Raw genomic sequence first — 22451 nt, 5'->3', positions numbered from 1 at the left:
TTAATTATACACTTAAAATAGATGAATATTAGGATATATGTATTCTATCTCAATAAAACTTTTAAGAAATGTTTACTCGGCCGGGCGCGGTGGCTCAAGCCTGTAATCCCAGCACTTTGGGAGGCCGAGACAGGCGGATCACAAGGTCAGGAGATCGGGACCATCCTGGCTAACACGGTGAAACCCCGTCTCCACTAAAAAATACAAAAAAAAAACTAGCCGGGCGAGGTGGCGGGCGCCTGTAGTCCCAGCTACTCGGGAGGCTGAGGCAGGAGAATGGCGTAAACCCGGGAGGCAGAGCTTGCAGTGAGCTGAGATCTGGCCACTGCACTCCAGCCTGGGCGACAGAGCCAGACTCCGTCTCAAAAAAAAAAAAGAAATGTTTACTCAAACATTTAAAAATTTAGGGCAAACTATTGATACATTTATTTAACAATTAGGACACACTCTTGATACATTTATTTAACAATATGGGCAAATATCAGAATAGTTTTGCTGGATGAAAGAAGCCAGGCAAAACAGAGTATAGACTATACTTTCTTTTATGTAACATTCTAGAAAATACTATCCAATCTGTCCTGACGGAAAGTAGATGGGTGGTTGCCTGGGGCCCCAGGGGCAGGGAGGGACACGAGGGGCAGCTGGGAGAGAGAACCGGAACCTTTGGGGGTGGCAAGTGTGTTTATTTCTTGATTGTGGTGATCTGGGTTTCCCATGTGTGTCTTTTACTTATTTTATATTTGTTTCTTTATTTTGAGATGGAGTCTCGCTCTGTCGGCGGGCTGGAGTACAGTGGTGTGATCTTGGCTCACTGCAACCTCCACCTTCCGGGTTCAAGTGATTCTCCTGCCTCAGCCTCCTTAGTAGCTGGGTTTACAGGTGCTCATCACCACGTCCAGCTATTTTTCTATTATTAGTAGAGACAAGGTTTCACCGTGTTGGCCAGGCTGGTCTTGAACTCCTGACCTCAGGTGATCTGTCCGCCTTGGCCGCCGAAAGTGCTAGGATTACAGGTGTGAGCCACCATGCCCAGCCTCCCATGTGTGTCTTTATGTTCAAATTTATTGAATTGTACCCTTTTAATATGTGCAGTTTATTGCATGTTGATTATTTATACCTCTGTAAAGCTGTTCAAAAAGAGTCAGTCTGGATGCTGGGTGGAAATGGCTTGGAGGGGCGAGAACTGGAAGTTGAGGAGTCAGTGGAGGTGGTTGCAGCTGCTCAGTGGGAGACGGCTCAGTTTGACTGGGTTGAGGTCTGTGGAGAGAGGCTAGTAGATGACGTGTGCTTTGGTGGGACTCATAAGACCTGGGGATGGATCTGATATTGGGGGTGGAATAAAGCTAGGAAAAATAGGTGATTTTTAGATGTTTTGCTTGAGCAGAGCTCTCTCTGTATAGTCTCTGCTTATCCAAAATAGTCTAGGAACTGAGGGAAGACTCGGGGAGGGACACACTTTAGGAGTGGGGGATCCTGTGTCCCACGTTGGAAGTCCTGTGCGAGGTGTGTGAGGCGTCCAGGTAGGTGGAAACCTGGTTCTGAGAGAGGCTGGGACGCATCAGCACGCACGTGGTGTTTAAAGCAGGAGTGCAGGCCGAGAGCCCCTGAGGGCCTAGACCCAACCTGGAGCGGTCAGGAGAGGAGTAGACAGGGAGTCTGGGCCAGGCGGCAAGGAGAACGAGGCCAGGAACACAGGCCAGGACCCAGAATAGGGGAGCCCAGGAGAGCTGGCATGGCCGGCTGGGCTGAGTGCCTGTGGGTGAAGATGGCAAGGTGGGCATTGGACAGAGGGATACGAGGGTCCTTGGTGACAAGGAGCAATTTCTGTGGAGTGAAGGGGCGGGCCCAGTCTACAGTGGGTTGAAGCAGGAGCAGGAGGCGAGGGAGTGGGGTTGGCAGGTGGAGGCGGCTTGTCGGGGACATTATGCTGCAAAGGGGGCAGCTGGAGGGTGGGAGTCAAGGTTGTGTGTGTATATATCTAAGGTGGGGGGTGCCAGCATGCGTCTGAATGAGGATCGTGGAGGAGGATAGCAAGCAGGTATTTGGGAGGTGCCAGCATGCGTTTGAATGAGGATTGTGGAGGAGGATAGCAAGCGGGTATTGCAGGGCGTAGTGTCTGTGAAGGGCAGAGGGGGAGGATCCAGGGCACAGGTGGAACCCAGGAGAGGGGAGCGGTATGGCTTCCTCCTGTGCAGCAGGAAGGGAGGAGGAAGTGAGCCCCGTGGCAGGTGAGTCTCCAGATCTATGATGAGGTACACTCAGAGTCTCACCCACAAGAAGGTTCAGGAAATGGGGCGGGTGGTTCCTGGCTGTGCCCAGAGCACCAGAGAGGGCATTGGAGAGAGCTGCCAGGCAGCTGCAGGCCCTGGCTCGGGGTCAGGAAGTGAAGGTGAAACGGGTCCAACTGATGATGTGAATTTTCTTTTCCGGCAACATTCAGTTGCTTGGGTGCAGGTGGGAGCAGTGGGATAGCTGGGCTCCTTCAGGGCCTGGCGAGACAGGCCTGGGTGGAGGACGAGAAGCACAAGCAGAGGATGGCAGCGAAGGTTGGGCCCCAGCTGGATGAAGGCAGGCCGCCAAGCTGGGACGAGGAGGGTGTCTCCATGAGGCTGAAGAGTTGAGTGCAGGATGAGAGAACGCATTTGCTGAAGCGTCGTGGGTGGTGGCCAGGGAGTCAAAGCCTGAGACGAAGATTCAAGGGGAAGTGATTTCAAGCTCTGGGGATGACAGTAGGAGAGGTATTGGAGGTTGGGTGTTTGGAGGTGGAGAGGAAGGTGTTTGGAGGTAGAGAGGGTTAGGAACTGAGTGACAAGGTTTTGGATCTGCACCTATGCACACACATATATGTGAACATGTGTGTCAAGTCACGGAGGATGGTGATAGAGCAGGAGTGGAGAGGATGACCAGCTGGCGAGCGAGGTGCATGAGGGATGGTAACTGGCAACGGTAGGTGACAGTGGCCAGGAGGGGCTGCAGGGGTGTGCTGTAGGGTGTGGGTATTGGCATCAGGGAGCTGGAAGGAGCAGTGGAGAAGGCAGACGCCACCCTCACCTGCCGTCTCTAAAGTCTGTGGGGGGTGAGGAAGAGGCAGCTCTCACTCAGAGGCGAGTTGGGGAGGTGCGCCCTTTGTGTGAGGCCAGTTTTGGTTGGGGCGGGAGTGAGGATGCTGGGGAGAGGCTGAGTCTTTAGGAGAGGGGATGGCGCGGTTGGTGGAAGTAGTGCCAAGTATCAGGAAACAAGAGGGCATACCCTGTGCCCAGGGATGCGGCAGTCTCACCTCTGCCTCTTGGGGGACGCGTTTGCCAGAGAGGAAGCGTCAGCAAAGTGCCGTCTTCCAGAGTCTCAGCAAGACGCACAGGAGGCACAGGCTCCAGTGGCAAATGCCAGCCTCATGAGGGTGTTTGGGACCAGGTGGCCCCATTAGTGAGGGCTGGGGCACTGTGGGCCTGAGGGTGCAGGCACCTGGGAGGCCGTTTGAGTTAGCTCCCCCATGGATCCAGCACAGCACTGCGACACCGGGACGTGGTGCTCGTCACATGGAGCCAAGCCAATCCTGTCTTTCAGGGACTCGATCACTGCAGGGCTCAGCCCGGTGTGGAGTAGGCTCCTTCTCTGTGTTCCCCAGGCCAGGGGACTTGCACGCCAGGATCCTTCCTCCTCATAGATTTCTCGACTTACCACTCTGCATTGCAGGAGGCCCTTCAGTCAGATGTCCAGTCCAGAGCTGGCTGCCCATGGGCAGGGTAGGGTCATTGGCTACCCAGGGCCATGGGATAGTGCAGACATGTGAGGCCGACGCCTCTGGTGTGGAGGTAGTACACGGGAGTGGGTCTCCTACAGCAGGTGAGGGGTTCAGACTCAGAGGGCCCAGCCCTGAGAAGGCAGGGCAGGTGGTGAAGGCCTCAGGGTGGTAAAGTCGTGGTGCTGCAGGCTCAGCCTCCTTTCTCTTGTTGACAGCACTGACGTCTTCATCTGCACAAGCCCTATCAAGATGTTCAAGTACTGTCCCTATGAGAAGGTAAGGCGTGCGTCTGCTCCGCTGGGCCCTTACCCCACGCATCATAGTGAGGGGTACAGGCTCAGCCTGCCTGTGGAAAGGGGATGGACCCTCACAGCACTCCCCCACCTCTGTGACAGCAGCTCCTGCTCCCCAAGGCCCTCTCTAGCCCCAGCCTGAGGCTCTAGATGGGGCCTCGTTATGACGCAGGTTCTCCAGGAAGGGTGTCTGTCACTGTGTCAGGTTAGCCTGGCCCAGAGCAGACCTTTGAAGGATGAGAATCATGCCTGGGGAGGCACGTGAATGCGTTAAAATGAAAAGTCTTAAAAAGTGAGGTGGGTAAAGTTCATTTTTCTATGTACTCACTTTATTGTCTTTATTGAAAAGAATTAGAATTGCATGACATTGAGACCTTTCTGGAAATTGGAATTGCCAAACCTAGAGGAAAGGTCTGTGGCCCTGGAGGAGGGCACTCGTGCCGGAGGGGTCAGGGCCGGCCCTCCTTGGGGACATCAGAGCAGCTCTTCTCAAGCCGAGGAAGGCAAGCTCTTCAGCCCAGAGCCCCTCCTGCTTTGGGGCGTCAAACCTTCAGGCATGAGTTCTTTCTTGTTCTTCACATGACCCTTTCTGCTCTGGATTCCCGTTTTTTTTTTTTTTGAGACAGTTTCACTCTTGTCCTCGCCCAGGCTGGAGTGCAATGGCGCGATCTCGGCTCACTGCTACTTCTGCCTCCTGGGTTCAAATGATTCTCCTGTCTCAGCCTCCTGAGCAGCTGGGATTACAAGTGCCTGCCACCACATCCGGGTAATTTTTTTTGTATTTTTAGTAGAGACAGGATTTTGCCATGTTGGCCAGGCTAGTCTCAAACTCAAGCTCAGGTGATCTGCCTGCCTCGGCCTCCCAAAGTGCTGGTATTACAGGCGTGAGCCACCGTGCCTGGCCTGGATTCCATATTTAAATGAAATTCATGGTCAGGTGCAGTGGCTCACGCCTGTAATCCCAGCACTCTGGGAGACCGATGCAGGCAGATCACCTGAGGCTGGGAGTTCAAGACCAGCCTGGCCATCATGGTGAAAACCTGTCTCTATTAAAAATATGAAAATTAGCTGGGTGTGGTGGTGCGTGCCTGTAGTCCCAGCTGCCCAGGAGGCTGAGGCATGAGAATTGCTTGAACCTGGGAGGTGGAAGTTGCAGTGAACCGAGATCGTGCCACTGCACTCCAGCCTGGGTGACAGAGCAAGACTGTCCCCCCAACAAAAAAATTTAATTAAAAAAAAAAGAAATTCACACATTCGGCTAACATAGCGTGCCATCTGTGTGCTCAGTGGGAGTTACACTTGCTGAACAGTTGCTCTGGCATTATGTGGGTGCTTGGTGCCCACTGTTTCATCATGTCCTCATGACACCTTGTTCCCTAGTTATCCTGACATCCCTTGTGTTTTTAGAGGGTGGGTTTTGTTCTGTCACCCAGGCTGGAGTGCAGTGGCCACTCACAGGTGCCATCCCAGCTCACTGCAGCCTCGAACTCCTGGGCTCAAGTGATCCTCCCACCTCGGCCTCCTGAGTAGCTGGGAACACAGGTACACGCCACACACCACCATGGCTGGCTTTTGCTGACCCCCTTTTAACACGCGAGGAGCACGAGTTCAGTTACACTCATGAGAGAGGAGTGTCTTACCCGCAGCCAGTCAATGTGGAGTCAGAGTGAGGGCCAGGCCCACTGTTTCTGGTCGAGCAGTGATCCCAAAGTGAGTCCTCAGACCAGAGTCAGCATCCCTTGGAGACTCCTTAAGAGTGGACATTTTTCAGCCCCACCCCAGACCTTCCGAATCAGATACTCTGGGAGTAGCAATGTGGGCCTAACGAGCCTGCCAGGTGATTCTCATATACCCTCAAGTTTGAAGACTGTGGGGCTAGAGTCACTATTTTAGCTGGAGTTTCACTGGGTGGCCACAGTGGTTGACCAGCAGTTGTGGGAGTGAGATGAACAACATGGCCTCATTCATCCGTTCCTGGAGATTTAGATACCATCTTTGTGCCGGCTGTCCCACCTGTGTCGCCTCAGCCCGGGACTGCCCTCTGAACTCCAGACACTCAGACCTGACGTATCTGTCCCTGGGCTGCTGGTTTCCTTGTGCATGTCCTTCCTTCCCTCCCAGTGGATGGCCGTGCTGTCTGGTGGCCTCAGGTCAGAAATCAGGGGCTGTCCTGATGACGTCTTCCTCTAAGCCCTCACTTCCAGCCTGTTGGTGAGTCCCATGTCCTATAGGACCGATTTCAAAAACATGCCTGGCACCTGTCTGCTTATCTCTCTTCTCATTGCCAGCACCTTGGCATTTCCTCCCAGGACAGTTGACGGGGCCTCCTAAACTGCCTGCTCCTTTTGGTCCCATGCAGGCTGACAAGGCTTCTCACACAGCAGATCATGGCAGCTCCTGACTTGAGACCTCTGAATGGTTTCCCTTTAAATACCACGTACACCCACCTGAGCATGACCTGCAGGGCCTGCCTGCCTCTCCACCCACAGTGCCCCCCTCTCTGTGTGCTTCTCAAGCAGCTTTTGGCTTGGAATGTTCTCCTCCCACCCCTAGGCCTGGTGCCTTCTTGTCCACGAGGCTTCAGCCCAGAAGTCTCCCCACATTTTGTGACCATCATATTTGAAATGTATTCTTTCTCCATCTTGTTTTTTGGATAACACTTCCTACCCCTTGAAATGGGTTTGTGTTTTCATCTGTGGCTTATTCTTGGTCCATCGCCTGACTGGGCTGAGACCTGTGCAGGCTGGGCTCTCACCCTCCTGCCCACTGTCAAGTCCAGCACCCAGCATAGGGTGGCATGCTGGGAGGACTAGGTGTTTGTTGTTAAATGAGTAGATTCATTTGTCCAGCAGTTATTAAACACCTGCAAGTAACAGTGCTTGCCATTCATTTGACACCTTTGATATGCCAGGCACTGTCCTTTTGTTATCACTTTTGAGGTTTACAACAGCTGCCTGTGAAACAAGGAAACTCTTCTGATTTGGCAGATGAAGAAACTGAGTCTTAGAGGGATGAGGCAGCTCATTTACCATGTCTGATGCTTGGCCAGCCAGTGAGGCCTGCTCTGGGTCTGCCTGTCTAGGGTCTATGCCCACTGCCAGTGTGTTCCCCTGGAGGTAGCGTGCATTCACTGGAGAGGATTTGGAAACAGCTCACATTTAAGAGGAAAGGGATGTCAGGACCCCAGTCACAGCAGCATCAACAGTCTGTGGCTAACAAAGGCAGGACTGATTAGAGGGATGTTGCTTTGCTCAGGGAATCAAAGGGAAGCCTGAGGAAGCAGGCCTGAGGCCGCGGGGGCAGAGCCCGCAGACCGTCTCTCCAGCAACAGCCCAAGATGCTGGAGCACCCTTTCTCCATCCTTGGGTTTCATTGCCCAAGATTCCTAGTCCCCAGGAGAGGGAGACCCATCAGCTGAGCTTGGGTCCCACACCCAGCCCTGGGTGCCCTGATGGACTGTCCTAAAAGGCTGCAGCTGGTGGCAGAGGCTTGGCTTCCCAGAGGAGTTGAGGTGCTATTGCCAGAAGAAGGGGCACACTGATGATGGATGTCCTGATCAAACTAAATGAAAGAACAAAGGCAACAAGAATCCACATCTACAATCCCACCACCTAGAGAGAGATGCTGTTAGCACTTTGATCTGTTTCTTTCTAGTTTTTTGTGGGGGAGTGGGGGAGACAGGGTCTCGCTCTGTCACCCAGGCTGGAGTGCAGTGGCGTGATCTCAACTCACTACAACATCTGCCTCCCAAGTTCAAGCGATTCTCCTGCCTCAGCCTCCTGAGTAGTTGGGATTACAGGTGCGCGCCACCACACCTGGCTACTCTTTTTTGTATTTTTAGTAGAAACAGGGTTTCATCATGTTGGCCAGGCTGGTCTCGAGCTCCTGACCTTGTGATCCACCCACCTTGGCCTCCCAGAGTGCTAGGATTACAGGTGAGCTACCGCACCCAGCCCTCGTTTTTCTTTGATGTGTATTAAATATAATACACATATTTTAACAAAGCTTTCATCCAATATAGTTATCCTTTTCTGCTTATTAATATATTTTTAGCCTTTTTCTGTCATCAAACACTCTTCAGAAACATGATTTTTTTTTTTTTTTTGAGACAGGGTCCAGCTCTGTGGCCCAGGCTGAAGTGCAGTGACACGATCTTGGCTCACTGCAACCTCTGCCTCCTAGGTTTAAGTGATTCTTGTGCCTTGGCCTCCCAAGCAGCTGGGATGACAAGTGTGTGTCACCTTGCCTGGCTAATTTTTTATATTTTGTTTTGTTTTGTTGAGACAGAGTCCCGCCCTGTTGCCCAGGCTGGAGTGCAGTGACGTGATCTCAGCTCACTTCAACCTCCACCTCCCAGGTTCAAGTGATTATCCTGCCCCAGCCTCCTGAGTAGCTGGGATTACAGGTGCATGCCACCATGACCAGCTAATTTTTGTATTTTTAGTAGAGATGGGGTTTCACCATGTTGGTCAGTCTGGTCTCAAACTCCTGACCTTGTGATCCGCCCGCCTCGGTCTCCCAAATGTTGGGATTACAGACGTGAGCCACCACGCCCGGCCAATTTTTTGTATTTTTAATAGAGATGGGGTTTCGCCATGTTGGCCAGGCTGGTCTCAAACTCCTAGTCTCAAAGTAGTCTGCCTGCCTCGGTCTCTGCCTGCCTCGGTCTCCCAAAGTGCGGGGATTACAGATGTGAGCCACCGTGCCCAGCCAGAACATGATTTTTTTTTTTTGAGACGGAGTCTCCCTGTGTCGCCCAGGCTGGAGTGCAGTGGCGCGATCTCGGCTCACTGCAAGCTCCGCCTCCCAGGTTCATGCCATTCTCCCGCCTCAGCCTCCGAGTAGCTGGGACTACAGGTGCCCGCCACCACGCCCGGCTAATTTTTCATATTTTTAGTAGAGACGGGGTTTCACCGTGTTAGCCAGGATGGTCTTGATCTCCTGACCTCGTGATCCGCCCGCCTCGGCCCCCCAAAGTGCTGGGATTACAGGCTTGAGCCACCGCGCCTGGCCAGAAACATGATTGTTAATAGCTGAAGACGTCTTGTAAGCCTTTGTATAGTCATGTTCTTAGGGTGAATTCCAAGAAATACAATTCCTGGGTCACGCGAGGAAAGGTAGGGTTCGGGTGTATATCACATAGAAACTTGTATTCATTTCCACTGTACCCGCCGTGGGCAGGGTCCTTTCCTCCTGCCGGGGTCTAGGCTGGGCCACATAGGGTCAGTCAATAGAGGAAGCGGGCCATTGAACAAACACACGAAGACGGTAAAGTGCGCAGCAGATCTAAGGAATTCGAGGTGAATTTAGTTGGCTGGTGGCTACAGGGGCTAGTTGGGAGTGGAGTTGGGCCGGGTGAAATGGATTAGTTTATCCAAACCTCCCAGCTGTCCTCATGGTTTAGCCACACCACCACCTTTAACCCTAGAACTAAGACAAAGGGAGAAGTGTGGGTGAGAAGTGAGTAAGGTGAAGGTTGCTCCGAGCACCCCCTCACCCACCATTCGTGCCCCTCCCACCCCTATAGACTGGTACTTCTTCCCTGGCTGAGGGTGGGCAGGTATTAATGGTTCCTCTGCTCCATGCCTGGGGGAGGCAAGGAAGGGCTGGAGGTGGGTCTCAGGATATATCTGTACAGGACAGAGGTCTCCTCCACGGTAGCCCTGGTCTAGGCTCAGGCCCCAGAGCACTCACAGTTCCTTCCCCAGCTCCTGTCCACAAGTAGGATCAGCCTTTGTTGCCAGAAGTGGAAACTTTTCTCCTTGGTTGATTTTCTTTCAAGACCCAGTCAGAGGATGGAAACGTGACTGCTGTGAGGTGTCTCGCTTTATCATCACATGGAGGGAGTTGAGTTGGGTTACATTCAGGTTGCCAGAACCTTCTTTCTGACTGGAAAGAAGGTTTCCCAACATTCTGAACCCAAATCACTCAGTAATAATTAACAGTAGCCAAGTTGGTAGTATACATCTCCAAGGGCTTTCCCTGTAGTGATCCATTTAGCCTTCATAGTAGCCCTACAAAATAGTGTTTTTATCATCCCTGTTCTACAGATGGGCAGACTGAGGCACAGAGAGGTGAAGCACAGGGTCAGTGGCCAGAAAGTGGGGAGTCAGACTTCAGAGCCCGGGCTCTGCTCCTCAGCCTTGCTGTCTCTTCTCGAACTCCCTGACTCGGAACTTAAGCAGTATGACCTGTACCTTTTCACCCTGCAGAGAGATTTGAAAATCCATGTCAGGTTTTTCATGCATAGGCATGACATTTTACTCTGAGATTTTCCAATTCAACAAGGGGAGTAATCACAAGCCAAATTAAGGGAGGAGCTTGGGTGCAGAAGGGGAATGTGCTCTTCTGATTTGAAGTCTGGTTTCCAGATGATATGTCTGCCCGATTCGGCATTGAGTTTTAGAATAAATGTCAAAAATTCCCCCTTCAGGCTGGGTACAGTGGCTCACACTTGTAATCCCACCACTTTGGGAGGCTGAGGCAGGAGGATCACTTGAACCCAGGAGTTTGAGACCAGCCTGGGCAACATGGTGAGACCCCCCCATCTCTACTAAAAAAAATTAGCCGGGCATGCTGATGTGTGCCTGTAGTTGCAGCATTTTAGGAAGCTGAGGTGGGAGGATTGCTTGAGCCTGGGAGTAAGTCCCTGTCCCAAAAAACAAAAACAAAAACAAAACAAAAACCCACTCCTTAATTGAGCCTCTTCCTCTAACCTGAAATAAAAATGTAAAAATGTAGACTTTTTTTTTTTTAAAGATAGAATTTTGCTCTTTTTGCCCAGGCTGGAATGCAATGGCACAATCTCAGCCCTCTGCAACTTCTGCCTCCTGGGTTCAAGTGATTCCCCTGCTTCAACCTCCTGACTAGCTGGGATTACAGGCACCTGCCACCATGCCTGGCTAATTTTTGTGTTTTTTGTAGAGACGAGGTTTCACCACATTGGCCAGGCTGGTCTCGAACTCCTGACTTCAGGTGATCCATCCGCCTCAGCCCCTCAGAGTGCTGGGATTACAGTTGTAAGCCGCCGTGCCTGGCCAACATAGACCATATATATATATTTTAACTTAAGATAATGAATTGTATTTGCTTTTTTTTTTTTTTTTTTTTGGAGACAGGGTCTCACTTTGTCATCCAGGCTGGAGTGCAGTGGTGCAATCTCGGCTCACTGCAACCTCCGCCTCCTGGGTTCTAGCAATTCTCCTGCCTCAGCCTCCCGAGTAGCTGGGCCTGCAGGTGCATGCTACCACACCCGGTTAATTGTTTGTATTTTAGTAGAGTTGGGGTTTCATCGTGTTGCCCAGGCTAGTCTCAAACTCCTGAGCTCAGGCAATCTGCCTGCCTCAGCCTCCCAAAGTGCTAGGATTATAGGCGTGAGCCACTGCGCCTGGCCTTTGCATATTTTACATTGAATTTCCAGTTGCTTCCAGTACATTTTCCAGTTACTCCCTGTAGGACTTAAGCTAAAAGGCTTGGCACTTTCTCTTGGCACATAAAGAAACCCTAGGTTCTTTTGGGGATGGCATGGGGGCCACACTGCCAGCATTCGGGAGCTTCCCCTGGAGCTCCTGAACCCCAGTGGGGCTCATGGTGTGTTTCTTGGCGTGTTTCTGTCTCATACCAGTGTTTATTTTAAAAATCGTCTGTTCAAAAATTACCAAAAATGTTAATTGGCATGGGGTTTCTTTTAGGGGTGATGGAAACATTCTGGAATTTAGATAGTGGTAATGGTTGCGTAACATTGTCAGCACACTAAAGACCATTGAATTGTATTCTTTAAATTGGTGAATTTTATGGTATGAAAAGTACATTTCCAAAAAAAAAATAAAATTGGCTGTTCACATGGCTAATAATTCCCAAACTAACTCACTCCTAGTTAGATCCGGCCATTTTATCATTGTAATAGGGATTGTAGACAAAAGTGCATGATCCCTTTATTTATTTATGTGTTTTTTTTTTTTTTTTTTTTTTTTTAAGACAGGGTCTCGCTCTGTTGCCCAGACTGGATTGTAGTAGAATGATCGTAGCTCACTACAACCTCTAACTCCTGGGCCATCGTGCCTGGTCATAATACCTTTCAAGTGTCCTAGATCAAGCCGTTCATTCTGAAAACCTCCAGTTTTATGGTATTCTTTTTCTTTTTCTTCTTTTTTTTTTCTTTGAGATGGAGTCTCTCTCTGTCACCCAGGCTGGAGTGCAGTTGCGCGATCTCGCCTCACTGCAAGCGCTGCCTCCTGGGTTCATGCCATTCTCTTGCCTCAGCCTCCTGAGTAACTTGGACTACAGGCGCCTGCCACCATGCCCGGCTAATTTTTTTGTATTTTTAGTAGAGATGGGGTTTCAGCATGTTAGCCAGGATGGTCTCGATCTCCTGACCTCGTGATCCACCCACCTCGGCCTCCCAAAGTGTTTCATCGTGTTAGCCAGGATGGTCTCGATCTCCTGACCTCGTGATCCACCCACCTCGGCCTCCCAAAGTGCTGAGATTACAGGTGTGAGCCACGGCGCCCGGCCTATGGTATTATTTTTCTAAGAGTGTCATTCACCTACCTCCCACACCTGCACACCCCACCCTCCTTGATTTAATAAGGCCTGTCTTGGGTCTGCTTATTTGAGTGGAGCAGCACTCTGTCCCTTCCAACATTTTGCCTGCCAGGGACTGTGTCTAGCTCATAGATCTCTATTTCTGATGTGTGCATTTGGTCATGGGCCCGTGAGCCACGCGGGCCATGTTGTTGCCAATGACAGGCTCTCTTTTTTTTTTTGAGACTGCGTCTCACTCTGTCGCCCAGGCTTGAGTGCAGTGGTGTGATCTCTACTCACTGCAACCTCCGCCTCCCGAGTTCAAGTGATTCTCCTGCCTCAGCCACCTGAGTACCTGGGACTACAGACGTGCACCACCACACCTGGCTAATTTTTGTATTTTTAGTAGAGATGGGGTTTCATCATGTTGGTTAGGCTGGTTTTGAACTTCTGACCTCTTGATCCACCCTCCTCAGCCTCCCAAAGTGCTGGGATTATAGGCGTGAGCCATCACAGCCAGCCACCATGTGTCCTCTTTTGAGAAATGTCTATTCAGATTTTCTGCCCATTTTAAAATCAGATTATTAGATTTTTTTTCCTATAGAACTGTTTGAGCTCCTTATATATTCTGGTTATTAATCCCTTGTCAGATGGATAGTTTGCAAATACTTTCTCCCATTCTGTGGGTTGTTCTTCACTTTGCTGACTGTATCCTTTGCTGTGCAGAAGCTTTTTAACTGGATGTGATCCCATCTGTCCGTGTTTGCTTTGGTCGCCTGTGCTTTTGGGGTACTACTCAAGAAATCTTCATCTAGACCAAGGTCCTGGAGAATTTCCCCAATGTTTTTCTTTTAGTAGTTTTTGTATATGGCAAGAGATAGGGGTCTAGTTTCATTCTTTTGCATATGGATATCCAGTTTTCCAGTGCCATTTATTGAAGAGACTGTCCTTTCCCCAATGTATGTTCTTGGTACCTTTGTCAAAAATGAGTTCACGGGAGATATATGGATTTATCTGTGGGTTCTGTATTCTTTTTTTGTTTGTTTGTTTTTATGTTGAGGTATGTTCCTTCCATACCCAGTCTTACTCTGTCGTCCAGGCTGGAATGCAGTGGCGCCATCTCAGCTCACTGCAACCTCCGCCTCCTGGGTTCAAGCGATTCTCCTGCCTCAGCCTCTGGAGTAGCTGGGACTATAGGTGTGTGCCACCACGCCCAGCTAATTTTTGTATTTTAGTAGATGGGATTTCACCATGTTAGCCAGGCTGGTCTTGAACTCCTGACCGACTCAGGCTATCTGCCTGCCTCAGCCTCCCAAAGCACTGGGATTGCAGGCATGAGCCACTGCACCTGGCCTGGTTCTGTATTCTTATCCACTAATCTATGTGTCTGTTTTTGTGCCAGTAACATGCCATTTGCGATACTGTAGCTTTGCAGTATAATTTAAAGTCAGATAATGGGATTTTTCCAGTTTTGTTTCTTTCGCTTAGGATAGCTCTGGCTATTCTGGAATTTTTGTGGTTCCTCACAAATTTTAGGGTTGTTTTTTCTATTTCTGTGAAGAATGTCATTAGTATTTTAATGGGGATTGCATTAAATCTGTAAATTGCTTTGGGTAGTATGAACATTTTTAACTACATTTATTCTTCTAATCCATGGACATGGAATGAATATATTTCCACTTTTTGTGTCTTCAATTTCTTGTATAATGTTTTATAGTTTACATTGTAGAGGTCTTTCACTTGGGTTAATTCTTAGGTATTTTATTTTATTTGTAGCTATTTTAAATGGGATTCCTTTCTTAATTTTTTTCAGATTGTTTTTTTTTTCAGATTTTGTATCCTGCAACTTTGCTGACTTTATCCGTTCTAGTAGTTTTTTGGTGGAATCTTTAGATTTTTTCCAAGTATAAGATCATGTCATCTGCAAACAAGGATAATTTGAGTTCTTCCTTTCAAATTTGGATGCCCTTTCTTTCTTTCTCTTGTCTGATTGCTCTAGCTGACTTCCAGGACTATGTTGAATCACAGTGGTGAAAGCAGGCATTCTTGTCATGTTCCTGGTCTTAGAGGAAAGGCTTTCCGTTTTTCCCCATGCAGTATGATATTAGCCGTATATAGGTCTGTCATATATGGCTTTTATTATGTTGAGGTATGTTCCTTCCATACCCAGTTTTTTGAGGGTTTTTGTTTTGAGACGGAGTCGCGCTCTATCACCCAGACTGGAGTGCAGCGGCGCCATCTCGGCTCACTGCAAGCTCCGCCTTCGGGGTTTAAGCGATTCTCCTGCCTCACCCTCCCGCATGCTTCCACACCTGGCTGATTTTTTGTATTTTTAGTAGAGATGGGATTTCACGGTGTTAGGCAGGATGGTCTCGGTCTCCTGACCTCGTGATCCACCCACCTTAGTCTCCCAAAGTTCTGGGATTATAGGCGTGAGCCACTGCGCCCAGCCGAGGGTTTTTATCATGAAAGGATATTGAATTTTATCAAATACTTTTTCAGCACCAATTGAAATACTCATATGTTTTTTGTCCTTCATTCTGTTGATATCATATATCACATTAATTGATTTGCATTTGTTGAACTATCCTTGCATCCCTGGGATAAATTCCCCTTGGTCATGCCGGATGATCTTTTTAATGTGTTGTTGAATTCGATTTGCTAATATTTTGTTGAGGATTTTTGCATCAATATTTATCAGTGATATTGGCCTACAGTTTTCTTTTTTTTTTTTTTGATGTGTTTTTGTCTGGTTTTGGTATCACAGTGATACTGGCCTCATAGAAAGAAGTATTCCTTCCTTCTGTATATTTCTGAGTAGTTTAAGTAGGATTGGTATTAGTTTTGTAAGTGTTTGGTAGAATTCAGCAGTGAAGCCATTGGGTCTCAGCCTTTTCTTTGCCGGGAGACTTTTCTTATGGCTTCAGTTTTTGTTACTTGTTATTGGTCTGTTTGTTTTGGATTTGCTCATGGTTCAATCCTGGTAGATTGCATGTGTCTAGGAATTTGTGCATTTCTTCTAGATTTTCTAATGTATTGGCATGTAGTTGCTCATCGTAGCCACCAATGATCCTTTAAATTTCTGTAATATCAGTTGTAATGTTTCCTTTGTCATCTCTGATTTTATTTATTTGGGTCTTCTCTCTTTTTTTCTTAGTTTGGCTAAAGGTTTGTCATTTTTTTTTTAGCTTTCCAAAAAACCAACTTTTTGTTTCTTTTCACAAAACCAATCTTTTGTATTTTTTTATATTTCATATTCATTTATTTCTGCTCTGGTTTTTGTTATTTCTTTTCTTTTTTTGAGACAGAGCCTTGCTCTGTTGCCCAGGCTGGAGTGCAATGGCACAATCTCGGCTCACTGCAACCTCTGCCTCCTGGGTTCAAGCCATTCTCTCGCCTAAGCCTCTCAAGTAGCTGGGATTACAGGTGCCCGCTACCACACCCAGCTAATTTTTATATTTTTAGTAGAGACGGGGTTTCACCATGTTGGCCAGGCTGGTCTCGATCTCCTGACCTTGTGATCTGCCTGCCTCTCAAAGTGCTGGGATCACAGGCATGAGCCACCATGCCCAGCCTGCTCTTGCTTTTCTTTTTCTTTAGGATGCATCATTAGGTTGTTTACTTGAAGTTTTTCTTCTTCTTGTTTTATTTTTTAAAAATTCAGGCCCCCACAAAAGCGTTTTTTTCTTTTTTGATGTGGAACTTATAGCTATAAAATTCCCTTTTAGTACTGCTTTTGCTGCATCCCATAGGTTTTGGTATGTTGTGCTTCCATTATCATGTGTTTCAATAAATTTTTCAGTTTCCTTTATTTCTTCATTGACCCACTTCATTCAGGAGCATGTTGTTTAATGTCTGTGTGTTGGTATAGTTTCCAAAATTCCTCTTGTTATTGATTTCTAGTTTTATTCCAAAAATACATGTGATTTTTGTATATTGACCTTGTATCCTGTTACTTTGCCAAATTAATAGTTCTACTTGCTTTATGTAGACAATTTGGGGCCATGAAAGTCTAGTTATAATAATTACATTTATTTAGTAACATCTGTATCAGGCATTACTCCAGGTGTCCTCACAGTGTTTTATTTGATCATAGCAGCGACACTGTGAGGAAACTGACCTCACAGTGGCAGTCACTGGCTGGCCCAAGGTCCCCAGCTCACATGTATCAGAACCACAGGGGCAAGAAGGGAGACTTAGGGCCTAATTTTGAGGGTAAGACAAAAAGCTAGAATCCTTTTTCTGAAGACTTTCTGTGTGCCAGGTGCAGTACTGAGACTTTGATGCACAATTTTCCACTAAATCCCCATGAGGTAGATGCTGTTCTCATCCCTGTGTCATGACACAGGGACTGGGCAACCTGCTGAGGGATAGAGATACTCACATGAGAAGCCGGTGGTATCTATGAGCAGTGGCCACATAAGTGCTCATGGCTGGGCTCCAGGAGGCTCAGGGGGAACCCCATGCCCTCTTCTATTTTTACCTCTTACCGTATATAAAATTTAACCCTGGCCAGGTGCAGTGGTTCACACCTGTAATCCCAGCACTTTGGGAGGCTGAGGTGGACTGATCACAAGGTCAGGAGTTTGAGACCATCCTGGCTAACATGGTGAAACCCTGTCTCTACTAAAAATACAAAAATTTAGCTGGGCATGGTGGTGGATGCCTGTGGTCCCAGCTACTTGGGAGGCTGAGGCAGGACAATCACTTGAACCCGGCAGGTGGAGGTTGCAGTGAGCCAAGATCACGCCATTGCACTCCAGCCTGGGGGACAGAGCAAGACTCTGTCTCAAAAAAAAAAAAAGCCCCAAATGGGTTAAATACATATAAATACATATATACATGTAAAAGTTATAAAAGTATAAAACTTCTACTCTTCAAAAGGTACTGTTCAGAAAATGAAAAGACAAATCACAGATCATGAAAAAATATTTGCAAAATGCATTGTCTGATAAAGGACTCTTTTCTAGAATACATAAACTATTCTCACAACTCAATACAAACAGCCCACTTTGTTTTGCCACTTGTATGACCCCTGTGAAGTCACAGACGCTCTCTGAGCCTCTGTTTCTTCATCTGTTCTCTGATGCACTGTCATGGTGCATCATTTTCCCATGCAAACCCTTTCTGCAGAGCAGCTCCTTATGTTGTCTGCAGACTGGCGCCGGTCCAAGATGAAACACAGAAACTCGTGCTTGTGATTGGAAATATTCATGGCAATTTGACAGTGATGCAGTGTTCAGGCACATGATTTGATTTCATATCTTACAAAAGCGTTGATCACAATGCAGTGGAAATTAAAAAAACAAAACCTGACCCTTCTCTTCCTACACTCCCAGATTTTCCATGTTCCAGCCTCACTCCAGGGTTTTCCCCATTCCTCAAACACCTGAGCACCAGCCTGCCTTGAAACATCAGTGTTTGTTGTTCCTCTGCCTGGAATGTTCTTGCCAGCCTACGGAGAGCCAGCCGCCTTGTCAGTCGGCTCCAGAGCAGACGCCGCCTTTATAGTGAGGCCTCTGTGTGAGGCTGGAGCTCTGTGCTGACTGCAGAGCCCTTGCCCCCCCGGCTGGGGTGGTCTGTGGCCTGTGTGCCTTCTCCTGCTCTGTGCACTCCATACGTCTCCTGTTGACCATTGTCTCTCTGGTTCCTGGAACTGTACCTCATGCAATATTGGCTAAATTACTACACGAGTAAGGAAAGTTTGGCTACCTGGAAGGTTGCTGTGAGGCTTAGATACGATGACAGATGCTGCGTGCCTGTGGAGTAGTTCTGCTAAAAACATTAGCCCCAGGCTCTTGCCCCGCATCCAGCCTCCACAAGCAATTTACAGTCCTGTGGGGCAGATGTGAAGTAAGTTATAGAGATGTATAGCTCCAACGGTGACATTGCTAGGAAGGACAATTAGAGTGGGAAGGCTGAGGAGGTGACAGCTTTAGAAGGATAGGTGCGCCGGGCGCGGTGGCTCAAGCCTGTAATCCCAGCACTTTGGGAGGCCGAGACGGGCGGATCACGAGGTCAGGAGATCGAGACCATCCTGGCTAACACAGTGAAACCCCGTCTCTACTAAAAAATACAAAAAAAAAATGAGCCGGGCGAGGTGGCGGGCGCCTGTAAGTCCCAGCTACTCGGGAGGCTGAGGCAGGAGAATGGCGTAAACCCGGGAGGCGGGGCTTGCAGTGAGCTGAGATCTGGCCACTGCACTCCAGCCTGGGCGACAGAGCGAGACTCCGTCTCAAAAAAAAAAAAGAAGGATAGGTGCTCACTGGGCTAGGAGAAGGGCCCTGTGTGCATGTGTGTGTGTGCACGTGTTCTCTCGTGTGTGCATGTTGTACACACACATGTCCATGAAGGAATGTCCCAGTCAGAGGAAATGGCACATGTGAGGCTCTGAGCGGGAAAAAGCATAATACAGTCAAGCACTGAGAGGAGGTCGTTGTGGGTGGGCGTGGTAAACGAGGTGGCCACAGGGAAAGGTGGCGCTGGGACAGCCGTAGGGCTGGTCTGCTCTGCAGATCCAGCCCTTTCCTAATGTCCTGTGTACTGGCCAGTTGCAGAAGGTCATGCAGTGTCTGCCTTTGTGAAGTGGGACTCCTGAAGCGACCTCTAACTGGAAGAAAGCCACCCCAAGGCACCCATGTCCCATCCCCTTGTCATATACAGGGAAAAATGGAGTCCCTGAGAGGGCAAGGACCTGCCCGGGCTCTGCCCCAGGTTGGCAGCTGATGCACTGAGCTCCCTGCACAGCCTGGGCCACTCAGTGTTTCTGTTTGTTTATGCAGGAACCAGAGGAGCTTTGGGAAAAAGTGCATCCAGTCCTGCCCGTCCTCTGCTTAAAATCTGCTGCTGGTTAACGTCTGTAGTTGTAACAGGGTCTGTGAGTTAAGGTGTTGGTTGCCAGTGTCAGAAATCAACAAGGGTGTTGGAATCTGGGTGGCTGTAGAGACAGCCTGGAGCTGGGCAGGGCTTAGTCAGGGTGCCTGGGGCCCGTGGGCCAGAGCAGGTGTCATGCTTGGGCCGCGACCACCCCTGGCTGCACTGGGGTGGTGAGAGCAGCCAGGACCTGCTACCCTATAGGAAAAAGTCAGTTTCCCCAGGGAATCGAGGAAAAGGGAAAAGATGCCGAGAGCCCACCAGTGGCGAGAGGGTGCTGGTGGCTTGCCAGGCCCCGGTCTGCTCCCCGCCCCAGGGAGTACCAGCATCCCAGCTTGCTATCCGTTGGCCCAGACACACCCCACCCCATTTCCATTAGCGCCTGGAATGCGCTGTGTGCTAAGAGTGCCCCTGTGATCAGCTTGCGTGTCCTGAAGAAGGTCTTCCTTGGGCAGTCTGTGGCTTCTTTGTAGGCCTGTCCCAGGTGTTATGTAACTCATTGTTTACGAGGGCCTTGGCCGCTGTCTCCTCAGCTGTAAGCTCCCTGAGGGTAGGAGCTGCTTTTTGTCTTGGTTTTCTTTGTTCAATGCCTAACAGAACGCACTGCCTGCATGCATGTGGGGCAGGAGGTGGCAGTGGCCCAGCAGGTGGCGGGGGTGGCAGACACGGCTGCCCTCTGCTCCCTGTGTTTGGGTTGTGCTGTGCAGTGTTTGCTGGGTGTGAAGTGGGGACAGCGCTGGGTTTGTCATGACTCTGCTGCTTTCTAGCTACTGGGGTGTGGACCAGCCATGTGTGCTCCCTGAGCCCTGAGTGCTGGCGTCCTGGGCTGGACTCCCTCCCAGCACTGACTGCCTGGCGCTGGGCCTTGGCATCAGGCTTCCGTGCCTCCCTGCCTGTTAGCTGAGGTCTAGGCTGACCCCTACCCTCGGCTCTGGGTCGGCTTCCAGGTCTGATGTCACTGTCTTCTCACCACCCGCCCCCGCCTGCTCACGTCCAGAATGCCTGGGTGGAGAAGCACTTCGGCCCTGACTTTCTGGAGCAGATTGTGCTCACCAGAGACAAGACCGTGGTCTCTGCTGACCTTCTCATAGACGACCAGCCGGACATCACAGGCAAGTGGCCTGCGGTAGGTGAGAAGCATATGGGGAGGGCCCAAGCCTTGGCCGCCTTCTCCTGGGCAGTGAACACTTAGCTGCTTCCTGCCCCACTTAGTCCCCAGCTGTTTGCCAGGCACTGAGCCCCTCCCCTTCGGGAAGACAAGGCCCCTCTGTATGGGCTGTGGCCTGGTGCTCCTGGGAGTGGGGAGGAGTGGGTGCCAGCTCTAGGGTTAACTTGAGGGGTGGCCTTGGGGAGGTCCCTTCAGCATCAAAGCCTTGCTTTCCTCATGTGACACAGGGACTCAACTCTGGTCTCCAAATGTTTGTTTTTAGCAGCAAAACCCATTTTCCCCCCCAAAAGCAATGTGGACGGATGTAATGAATGACAGGAGGGCACAGCAGAGCTCCTGTGGGAAAGGTGGGTTGGGAGAGAAGACCCCCCTCCCAAAAAACATACAAGCCAGTCAACCTTGAACTGCTGTAGAAAGGAGAGGGAGAGGCGACTCACGACTGTAATTTGGGAGGCTGATGCGGGTGGTTGGCTTGAGCCTAGGCGTGTGAAACCAGCCTGGCCAACATAGTAAGACCCTGTTTCTGCAAAAAAATGCAAAAGCTATCTGGGCATGGTAGTGCATGCCTGCAGTCCCAGCTACTCCAGGGGCTGAAGTGGAAGGACTGTTTGAGCCCAGGAGTTGGAGACCAGCTTGGGCAACTTGGTGAGACTACCTGTCTCTACGAAAAAAAACCCCAAAAAATTAGCCAGTGGTGGTGGCGCATGCCTGTGGTCCCTGTGACTCTGGAGGCTGAGGTGGGAAAATCACCTGAGCTGGGGAGGTAGAGGCTGCAGTGAGCTGTGATTGCACCACTGCATTCCAGTCTGGGTGACAGAGTAAGACCTTGTCTCAAGAAAACAAAACAAAACAAAACAAAACACAGGAGAGGGGAAGTTTATGGGTTTACTTAACTGAAAAGAGGGGTGAGGAAGGCCTTGGCCAGCCACATCTAGGTGTTGAAACTGCCCGTGAATGTTGTTTCTTTGCCTCCTGGCTCTGCCCTGGTCTGCTTTTCCGACATCCTCCTGGTAGCCATCGGTAGTTTCAGGTCTAGTCTTTTGGACACCCCAGTGGGAATATACATTCTATTTTTTCCCTGATGGTTTTAGAACTGGCTTGGGAAACATGCCCACCTCTATCACTGTGTCCAGAGGGTGGATTCCATGGTGGGTGTACCCATCCCACCCCACCCCACCCTCCCCAGCCTCGTGGGTTCCCGCCAGAGTCAGGGCAGACAGTGGCCTGTGGGGGCTGTGACCTTCAGGGCCCAAAGGCTGACTTGGCCTCCATCTCCAGCCACAGGAAGCTGGGGGCGGGTGTATAACCCAAAGGGGTGGCGTCTCACCAGCAGCACAAGTGTGGACACGAGGGATTAAGGCCTGGAAAGGCTGCAGGGGGTCTGTGGTCAGCGGCTGGTGAGCTACAGAGTTAGTGCCACCTGACCTTCCCACACCGGGCCAGCAGGATGGCGGGGCACGGAGAGGGAAGTCGGGGGAACACTGTACTCTTGGGCATCTTCTAAGACTCTTCAAGTTTTGCTTTCTTTCTTAATTTCCTTTAAAAGGTTTTTTTAAACCTTTTAAGTCTTTATTTTATTTATTTATTATTATGTTTTTTGAGACAGAGTCTCACTCCATTGCCCAGGCTGGAGTGCAGTGGCACGATCTTGGCTCACTGCAACCTCTGCCTCGCGGGTTCAAGCGATTCTCATACCTCAGCCTCCTGTGTAGCTGGGATGACAGGTGTATGCCACCAAGCTCGGCTAATTTTTGTATTTTTACTAGAGATGGGTTTTTGCTGTGTTGTCCAGGCTGGTCTCAAGCTCCTGACCTCAAGTGGTCTGCCCACCTCTGCCTCCCAAAGTTCTGGG

General features: G+C 49.7%; 1 protein-coding gene across 1 annotated transcript in view; it reads left to right on the top strand.

The window, feature by feature from the left end:
* NT5M (5',3'-nucleotidase, mitochondrial) overlaps positions 1 to 22451 on the top strand; it is a 217585-nt gene that overhangs the window by 10159 nt on the left and 184975 nt on the right. The window contains exons 2-3 of the mRNA XM_011952153.1: positions 3958 to 4018; positions 20429 to 20543. Coding sequence (XP_011807543.1) covers positions 3958 to 4018; positions 20429 to 20543 — 176 coding nt within the window. The remainder of the gene's footprint in view (positions 1 to 3957; positions 4019 to 20428; positions 20544 to 22451) is intronic.

This window comes from Colobus angolensis, unplaced genomic scaffold, assembly GCF_000951035.1.
Source record: "Colobus angolensis palliatus isolate OR3802 unplaced genomic scaffold, Cang.pa_1.0 Scaffold335, whole genome shotgun sequence".
Classification (NCBI taxonomy): domain Eukaryota; kingdom Metazoa; phylum Chordata; class Mammalia; order Primates; family Cercopithecidae; genus Colobus; species Colobus angolensis.
The sequence above is the reverse complement of the archived record's forward strand: the minus strand, read 5'-3'. Positions and strand labels throughout refer to the sequence as shown.